The sequence below is a fragment of the Nanorana parkeri genome, unplaced genomic scaffold (assembly GCF_000935625.1).
Source record: "Nanorana parkeri isolate BGI_ZX_2015 unplaced genomic scaffold, ASM93562v1 scaffold3609, whole genome shotgun sequence".
NCBI lineage: Eukaryota > Metazoa > Chordata > Amphibia > Anura > Dicroglossidae > Nanorana > Nanorana parkeri.
Window position 1 is genome coordinate 1 of NW_017309877.1, and position 10,248 is coordinate 10,248.

At 47.8% G+C, this 10,248-nt stretch overlaps 1 protein-coding gene across 1 annotated transcript in view; it reads left to right on the forward strand.

The window, feature by feature from the left end:
* The first annotated feature begins 708 nt into the window (after nucleotides 1-708).
* LOC108803328 (zinc finger protein 271-like) overlaps nucleotides 709-10,248 on the forward strand; it is a 20,451-nt gene continuing 10,911 nt past the window's right edge. Inside the window, exons 1-4 of the mRNA XM_018575176.1 lie at nucleotides 709-930; nucleotides 1,576-1,716; nucleotides 4,667-4,977; nucleotides 5,021-5,792. Coding sequence (XP_018430678.1) covers nucleotides 709-930; nucleotides 1,576-1,716; nucleotides 4,667-4,977; nucleotides 5,021-5,792 — 1,446 coding nt within the window. The remainder of the gene's footprint in view (nucleotides 931-1,575; nucleotides 1,717-4,666; nucleotides 4,978-5,020; nucleotides 5,793-10,248) is intronic.

Below are 10,248 nucleotides of genomic sequence, written 5' to 3' on the forward strand. Positions count from 1 at the left end.
CTGTCAGAGAATGTAGTGTGGATGGTGGGGGAGAGCTGTCAAAGAATATAGTGTGGAGTGGGGGGTTTTCCCTGAGGATATAGTTCAGTGCAGAGTGTTTAATGATGCGGATACTGCTGAGAGAACAATATTGGGTGGTGGGAATGTACACACTGATGACATAAGAATGTCTCTACCAGGGTGTGAGTATTACTGAGGGTACAATGTTGGGTTCTGGGGAGTTTTTAGTATTGCATTATAAAACCCCAGAAGAGACCGGATCTGATAAGAGCTGCCTATCCTTTCCTCATACATTAATTCCCGGTGATAGGATTCTCCAGAAGTGAAAGTTACAATCTGTGGTATAAATCTGTGCTGTGAGTGGCTGGTCAGGGCTGATCGCTCAGATCTGGGCTCTACTCTATGTACTGATCACTTACAGGAAATGTGGCAGAATCTCCAGTGAGAAGAGGAAGTTTCTCTGTTGATGAAGATAGATGATCCATGGAATAGAGTCACCATATAAGAATGAATTACAGTCATGTCTAATGTGTACATTTACTAGGCAGGGACATTACAGATATGAAGTCAATGAGTCCGGTGTGTATATAGCAAATAATTTTAAAACAAACATTGTCAAAATTTCATACATTTAAAGAATTAAAGTGTGCACTTTATCATTTTGTGCATCAGTTTTCCATTTGAATTGCATTCTTTTGTTTTGCCATAATGATAAATACTAGTCCTTTGTCCCCGGACCTCGGCACGCCTGTTCCAGCTGTTGGCGCCAGCCTATGTAAGGACAACGGATGCAGCTGCTGGAAGATCTTCTGCTGTATCCTGTGCTCCCTTGTTCCTGTTATTTTGGACCTGAGCCGGCTTAACTCTCAACTCTTCTTGTCTGCTGTCTGCCTTCTGACCCCCACCTGTCTTGACCAGTGGTGTATTCTGGTTTGGGGTTGCCCTAGGCTTTGGAGGCTGCAGAGCCCCCTACGGATCCTGCAGAGCCAACCACAGATCCTGAGAAGCCCCCTTGAGACCCGGCAAAGCCCCCCACAGATTCTGTAGAGACCTCCTGAGACCATGCAGTCTGCCGGATGTCAGGGGGGCTGTGAGGGATATGTGGTGGGCTTTTGCTGGCTGCAGAGCCCCCTACGGATCCTGCAAAGCCCCGCACGGATCCTGCAAAGCCCCGCACGGATCCTGCAAAGCCCGCCACAGATCCTGCAGAGACGCCTCCTCCATCGCCGTCTCTGCCCCGCCTCCTCCGTTGCAGTCTTCGGCCGGCCGCCTCCTCCGTCGTCACCCCGCCACTTTCATCTTCGCCCCATCTCCTCTGTTACCGCCCCCTGCCTGCAGCCGCTACATCCTCGTCTCCTCCTGATCCCCGCCCGCCACTTCTTCCCCGTTCTAATTTTGCAGCCTGGCTGCCGGTTTCTGTGCAGCCCATCTGCCTAAATGTTTTGGGGGGCGGCAGGTTTTGCCACCCCCCTGGAATCTGCCGCCCGAGGCAAACGCCTTGTTTGCCTTGCAGCAGATACGCCCCTTGCCTTGACTACTCTTCTGCACCCTGATTTGGCTTTGCTTGCCCTCAAGGTTGTGACCCGGCTCGCCTGCGACTCCCCTCTTGCTGGTTTTGCACCTCATTGCCTGCTGGTTGCCAACCTGGTCCATCTGACTCCGCTTCTGTCTTGCTCTGCTACCATTAGGCCCGCTGATGACAGTCTCCTTCAGAGGGTACCCTGCTTTCAGCTACCTGCATCGTCTCTCCTGCACCAGCTACAGCCACCTGTGCCTCTCTCAGTTCCCTGTCTTGTTTCTATAGCAACTGAGTGCTTCTCAATCAGGAGATATAAAGGTAGCTGCGATCTCCCATCTGGCCAGACAACACTGAAGAGGGACGAAAGGGAGGGTAACATATAGAAAACACAGGACCCAAGGGACAAAACAATATGGACGGGGGGTGCCAGGCCAAGGAGGAGAACATATACGGGAAGGCACTTAATGGGGAGGAGAAAGGGGAGGGGGAGCTTCCACCGGACCCAATAGTACATCCGTCACTGCGGGCGGCCCACTTATTTATATCAGAAGCGATGCACTAGTCAAGTCAAGGCAGAGAGCCGTGACAGGATCGGGAGGTGAGCGAACGCCTGTATGTGTTCGCTCACCTCCCGATCTACTGAGCCGACCTGTGACAGTCTCATTGTCACAGGTCGGCTAGAACTATGAGGTGAGTGAAAAGCACTCCCCTCATAGTTCTCCTTTAAAGTCAGCTTCAGGAGTAGTCACTTAGTGTGCACCATTGGGCTATATTCCCCAAACTATCACTATATATACAGTATATTTATTTATTTTTAATGTGATGTTGGGGAGCTCAGAGGGCACTCGCACAGAGAGTTTTGCATAAAACAAAAGCCTTTTATTTGCCTCTTGCAGGGCAGCCGAAAACAGTAAAACACAAATACACACTTTATCTTCAGCAAACTGAAAGTAATAGTCCAAATCTTCAGAACCAGATAACAAAACATAAACGTGTCTCACCGACTTGTTGAAAAAGTTCCAAACCTGGGGAAATCCCTTCCCCAGGAAAATAAGCCCCGTAACACTGCAGCACAGCAATCCAGCAGAGGTCTCTCTCACTAGTCACTAGCTGATCACTTTCTCCTCAACTCCCACACTCCTCTCTGACCTTTTCAGCTGCTTCCTGTGTCAGGAAGGTTAACCCTCTGGGGCCCCTTAAGGGGACCACAGCCCAAATAGTGGCAAAAAAGACCTGCCTTCCACCACCCAGCCTTGCTGTCTTCTACAATATATATACATATACATACTGTATATTATTTTCTTGCGTCTCTGGACACTATAGTCTCGTTTTACAAAGCTTTGCAGAAGGATAAGGATCTTTACCCCACTGTTTACGCTCTGTGAACATAAACAGGTTTGTCCGCCACTTTCATTCAGCAATAGGGTTGCCACCTTTTCTTCACGCGAAACCCGAGCACTCTGGCGATGCACGGACATTTTTTGGGGGAGAATGAGTAGCAGCTTATTCATATGTAAATATCACCGTTGAGAATATTTTCAGTGGGTGGCCAGTGGCTTCTAACCTAATTTTGGTTCCCCCTGTCTGCCTGACATCTGGTGTCCAGGTTTCTGCTGCCATGAAACCCGGACACAGCATTCAAAACCCGGACTGTCCGCGTGAATCCTGGACAGGTGGCAACCCTATTCAGCAAAGCAGCAGACACACAGAGTTCACTGTAGGAGGACTTTGTACAGAAAGTTTATAGTATAAAACAAACTGAACATCTGCTCATCAGAGCCGCTAACTAAACTCAGGTCAGTTCCTGACTAACAGGGTGACCCCCTAATGGGTTCTCCAAAACAAACAGGCAGCTCATGTATCTATAGTGTTCTGTGAGCTCTCAGCCTTTTCCCCCAGCAGCAGAGAGAGCCATGAGCATCAGTCAGCTCACATATATAAAGACTTGTGTACGGATGAGACTAACGTCATGTCCCCAACAAATGAGGAGGAGATACTGTACACCATATGAAGTTCCATATCCATTCCTCAATATAACGTCATGTGACCAACAAATGAGGAGGAGATACTGTACACCATATGATGGTACATCTCCATTCCTCACTATAATGTCATGTTCCCAACAAATGAGGAGATACTGTACACCATATGAAGGTCCATCTCCATTCCCCAATATAACGTCTTGTGACCAACAAATGAGGAGGAGATACTGTACACCATATGAAGGTCCATCTCCATTCAGTCTGCTGTACACCATATGAAGGTCCATCTCCATTACTCAACATATTATATTACCATTGAAACTGTCAGGGTCTATTGTTCAAGAAGTGTGCAGAAACATACCGCCGATCCGCTCACTTTCCGATCGCCTCCCTGCAGAGAGCGGTGACTGTCAGTCACCACTCCCCGCTTGGTTGCTCCCCTCCCCTCTCCAATCCTCCAGCACTGATTGGAGGAACAGACGGGGGAGTGGGCGGGCACAGCTGGCTCTCCCTTTAGAGAGAAAGAGTCAGCTGTCCATCAGCCAGTGGGGCGGATCTCAACAATATTATTGGGATCCGTCCCGGCTGCGGCGCATACAACATATAGCGGGCTATTGCTAAGTTTTGGGTCACACAGTATATGTCCTCCCGTGACCCAGAGGAAGACCATGGGCTAAAAAGATTACCTTTTAATGCACAAAACAATTTTACCCGATGTGTCAGAGTTGTTTTGGGTGTTTTTATCCTTTAACTCATTTTATATTTTGTGCTACAGTTCTACCAAATATCATGACAGGTCTCTACGAAACTGTTGACTGTCAGATAAACATACATGACTCTGATTACTGACGTGTGTAATGATTTCTCTCCAGCAGATGGATGTGATGTCAGGAATACCTCGGAGAGACATCTTATATTATCTGCTGGTTGTAAGTCAGAAGATAATGTCATCACACAGGATTCTCCAGGAGTGAATCCAAACACACAAAATATACATCACAGACCTCAGTGCTCGGAGACATCAATGGATCCCTCTGATCAGGGTGAATCTTCTCACCATTCACATACTATGACTGGAAATATCCATCTAAGATCTCACACTGCAAGAGATCCATCTAATCCCAAAGAATCCTCCTCACCCCATGAAGGAGATCACAGAGGTGAGGATCCATTCTCATGTTCAGAGTGTGGAAAATCTTTCAGTCGTAGAGTACACCTTGTTGTACACCAGAGAATTCACACAGGTGAATGTCCTTATTTATGTTCAGAGTGCGGGAAATCTTTCACTAAGAAAGGAGACCTTTTTAGGCACCAGAGAATTCACACGGGTGAGCGTCCTTATTCATGTTCAGAGTGCGGGAAATCTTTCACTCAGAAAGGACAGCTTGTTAGGCACCAGAGGATTCACACGGCTGAGCGTCCTCATTCATGTTCAGAGTGCGGGAAATCGTTCACTCGGAAAGGACACCTTGTTAGGCATCAGAGGATTCACACGGCTGAGCGTCCTCATTCTTGTTAGGCATCAGAGGATTCACACGGCTGAGCGTCCTCATTCATGTTCAGAGTGCAGGAAATCTTTCACAGAGAAAAAAGACCTTGTTATACACCAGAGAATTCACACGGGTGAGCGTCCTTACTCATGTTCAGAGTGCGAGAAATCATTCATTCATGAAGGAGCCCTTGTTATGCACCAGAGAATTCACACAGGTGAGCATCATTTTTCATGTTCAGAGTGCGGGAAATCTTTCATTTGGAAAGGACAGCTTGTTAGGCATCAGAGAATTCACACTGGTGAGCGTCCTAATTCATGTTCAGAGTGCGGGAAATCTTTCACTTGGAAAGGACAGCTTGTTAGGCATCAGAGAATTCACACGGGTGAGCATCCTTATTCATGTTCAGAGTGCATGAATTCTTTCACAGGTAAAAAAGACCTTGTTATACACCAGAGAATTCATACTGGTGAGCGTCCTTATTCATGTTCAGAGTGCGGGAAATCTTTCACAGATAAAAAAGCCCTTGTTATACACCAGAGAATTCACACAGGTGTGCATCCTTATTCATGTTCAGAGTGCTGCAAATCTTTCACTCAGAAAGCAAACCTTGTTAGGCACCAGATAATTCACACGGGTGAGCGTCTCTATTCATGTTCAGAGTGCGGGAAATCGTTCACTCGGAAAAGTCACCTTGTTAGGCATCAGAGGATTCACACGGCTGAGCGTCCTTACTCATGTTCAGAGTGCGAGAAATCATTCATTCATGAAGGAGACCTTGTTAACCACCAGAGAACTCACATGAAATAAGACAAGCTGTTGCGCTAGGAGTAATAAACACTTGGTGATAAAATACCGGCCGCAACAATGTATGGTGATAACCCGGGTATGTTATATTGTTAATGTGTTGCACTAGGTCCTAATTACCGATCTCACTTTAAATATTGTATCAACATTCAATCTCCTCCAACGAGTGCAATATGTGAATATACGGGAATAAATATATAAATAATTGAGTGGAATATCTGAATACAAATATATATATAAGTTACTAATTAAAAAAAACTTCCTACAAAGAATGGACTGCGTCTTTGGTCATAAATATGGTGCAAATAGGCATATATACATCTCTTAGTTGACCCCCAGTGATCGTTAATCCAACCTTATAGACATCGGTGACGGGAAAATATTAAAGTGCAATTACTCAAATGCCCATACCCAAGAGTGACACTTTTCTAGCCCATTTGAGTAATTGCACTTTAATATTTTCCCGTCACCGATGTCTATAAGGTTGGATTAACGATCACTGGGGGTCAACTAAGAGATGTATATATGCCTATTTGCACCATATTTATGACCAAAGACGCAGTCCATTCTTTGTAGGAAGTTTTTTTTAATTAGTAACTTATATATATTTATATTCAGATATTCCACTCAAATTATTTATATATTTATTCCCGTATATTCACATATTGCACTCGCTGGAGGAGATTGAATGTTGATACAACATTTAAAGTCACATTGGTAATTAGGACCTGGCTCAACATACTAACAATATACACTGTGTGCCGCCCCCAATGGGGCATAGAATATGTTATTACTTTAATGTTAGATAAGAATCGTATAGTTTGTTTTCCGTTAATCATTTTCCTATGGCCATTCATTCATTTCCATTCTGGCCTGGGGGCAGGATGCCTGCTGCTGAAGAGACAGAATGGACTAGGCCTGAGTCTGGGTCCTAGGCCTGGATACTGGGGCCTGAGCCTGAAGGCCCAGTGGTCAGCCACTCATGTCTGAAGTTGAACCTGAGCAAGACCCTTGACAGTACTGCTTGCCAGAAGTTCTCCACACAGATTGCCGGTACGGCTTAAAGGTCCAAGTCTGTGGTGGCAGCAGTTACTTTGCTCTGTTTCAAGTACAAGGAGTCTACCTTCATGCTGGATGTGCCTGACCCTCTTCCCTCTCTCCCTGGAGTTCAGAAATAAAAGAGAATCATCTTGGAGCTATTGTCTGGACTTCAATCTGTCGGTAACCACTGGGAGTGGTAAGTGCTATTGGGGCAGCCATGTGTTTTAATAATCCCTAGACAGGCTTTGGAAGACATGATCATTCAGCGGCTCCTTTGGGGGTGAGCGCTACACGTGGGGGCTCGTCCGGGATCTTCCTGGCCGTTTTGTGATATTTTTTGCTGCAGTAACCCATAGCAACCGACATTGGGATCGGGGAATTTTTGCTCAAGTGTGCTATTTTTGTGCTCTAATCACCCCTAGCAACTCAGGAACTTTGTCATGTGATCGTTTGTGCTATGAAGGAAAGGAAAATGTGCGTTTATTGAGAAAAATTGTCCTTTTCAACTGGTCACAAGTTCCTGCCAGGAGGGAGAGGGTTAAAGGTACCCAGAGAAAAGGCGCGTGGCTATGTGTGGGCGGAGATGGAGCCAGAAGTTTCCAGAACTGATCGACCTGTGGGTTGGTGAAGGGAGGAGCCAGCGCCTGCCTGTTGGTTCCCACCCTGTTCTTTGGCGCGCAAACCGCTGTGAAAAGGGAGGAGTCTGCTTACTCTGAGTAACGCCCACGAATCCTGCACATGTTGGTGAGCAGCGAGAGGGAGTGAAGTAGCATCGCAAGAAATATGGCTTTCATGTACCGGCCGTATACCGCACCTAATACTGAGGGTAGCATTGGAGGAGCTCGGCTGAGCTCTTCTTATGGCCCGGACGCCGTTGTGGATACCGGCCTACGTTTGGAACTGAACGGTCGCATCGCCCTATGCGCCATGGGAAGCCAAGAACTGACCGGCATTTTCTGTGGCAGTTGTGGGAGGATTTTTATGTACATTCGTGCCTGGACAAGATGTGAAGGCTGCGGACTACTCACCGCTGGGAAAGAGAACCTGCCGTCCGGCGTCCTTCATGTGGATTGGGCCACCGGGTCCACCCAGAGAGAACCTGTTGGCGTTTCCTCAACTGTGAACGGAGACACCAATCCCGTTTTGAAAGAAGCGAATACCTCTGCATCGGCTGCGAGGTCACGTTATTTCACGACTAGACAACTACACTATTCCCGTGCACGAGCCCGCGGACGAGTGCTTGGTGCGACAGAAGAAGATATCAACGCTCCCGGAGGAGTTCAGAAATAAAAGAGAATCATCTTGGAGCTATTGTCTGGACTTCAATCTGTTGGTAACCACTGGAAGTGGTAAGTGCTATTGGAGCAGCCATGTGTTTTAATAATCCCTAGACAGGCTATGGAAGACCCGATCATTCAGCGGCTCCTTCGGGGGTGAGCGCTACACGTGGGGGCTCGTCCGGGATCTTCCTGGCTGTTTTGTGATATTTTTTGCTGCAGTAACCCATAGCAACCGACATTGGGATCGGGGAATTTTTGCTCAAGTGTGCTATTTTTGTGCTCTAATCACCCCTAGCAACTCAGGAACTTTGTCATGTGATCGTTTGTGCTATGAAGGAAAGGAAAATGTGCGTTTATTGAGAAAAATTGTCCTTTTCAACTGGTCACAAGTTCCTGCCAGGAGGGAGAGGGTTAAAGGTACCCAGAGAAAAGGCGCGTGTCTCTGTGTGGGCGGAGATGGCGCCAGAAGTTTCCAGAACTGACCGACCTGTGGGTTGGTGAGGGGAGGAGCCAGCGCTTGACTGCTGGTTCCCACCCTGTTCTTTGGCGCTCAAACCGCTGTGAAAAGGGAGGAGTCTGCTTACTCTGAGTCCTGCCCACGAATCCTGCAAAACAAAATCGGCATTAAAATGCCGGCCGTATACCGCACCTAATGCTGAGGGTAGCATTGGAGGAGCTCGGCTGAGCTCTTCTTATGGCCCGGACGCCGTTGTGGATACCGGCCTACGTTTGGAACTGAACGGTCGCATCGCCCTATGCGCCATGGGAAGCCAAGAACTGACCGGCATTTTCTGTGGCAGTTGTGGGAGGATTTTTATGTACATTCGTGCCTGGACAAGATGTGAAGGCTGCGGACTACTCACCGCTGGGAAAGAGAACCTGCCGTCCGGCGTCCTTCATGTGGATTGGGCCACCGGGTCCACCCAGAGAGAACCTGTTGGCGTTTCCTCAACTGTGAACGGAGACACCAATCCCGTTTTGAAAGAAGCGAATACCTCTGCATCGGCTGCGAGGTCACGTTATTTCACGACTAGACAACTACACTATTCCCGTGCACGAGCCCGCGGACGAGTGCTTGGTGCGACAGAAGAAGATATCAACGCTCCCGGAGGCCTGACCAGCTCTTCTGAAGGGTTGTCAGTGCTGGGATGATTGTGAAAGGGGGAACCCCTGAACTACCTGTGTGTAGTGAGAGCGAGTCTGAGCGGGGGGAGGGCAGCGTTATGTCCCGTCCCAGGCCTCATTGGAGTAATGCATCTGATGAGGAGTGCAACCTGGCTCAAGTCTCTGCTCTGGAAGAACCTGACCCCACAGAGATCCCTGGCAGAAGGTCAATCCCAACAGTGGCTGTGAGTGAGAGAGGAAGACAGGATTGTAAGACCCAACTACCTGACCGTCCTGTTCTGGATGAATCCCCGCCACGTACAAAAGCTCAGACTGTTGCTCAAACCATGTCCAATGCTATGTATGTGAGGAAGTCACCTGATTCATGTGTTCTGCCTGGAGAAGGTGATATATGTAAGATGAGCAAGTTGTCAAGGCTGCAGCGTATTGTCCAACGTAAAGTTGCCACCGAGTATGGATTGGAGTTTCCATATGTCCCAAAAGATGTTATGGAAGAAATTGAGCGTACCAGAGAGGAATGGTATAGAGAGGCTGTGTGGGAATACCTGGGCACCCCCAGGCCCTACCGCAACAAGAGAATTGATCCTTTGTTCGTTAACAAGTTTGGTACCTGCATGGACACCTGGAAGTATGGCAGATACATCCTTAAAGATAGAGTTGTCATCAAAAGGCCTAATCGTGAGACACACCAGGTGACGGGGTAAGGAGGGAGGGCCAAGAAGGCCCAGAAATTCTTCGGACTCTCTCTCTATTCTCGGGATTGATCTTCATGTTCTTGCTGGACCCCAGAGAAGTTCTGCCTGCCAAGAACACTCTATGAAGACCAAGCTGCATTATTGCAGCGTTATCAGTTCATGTCACATGATCTACTCTCTGGGATACTCAGTCATTAACACATATAAACAGCCTATAGCACCCACATATACAGAGTCCCTGCCCCCCACCCCCTAGCACCCACATATACAGAGTCCCTGCCCCCCACCTCATAGCACCCACATGTACAG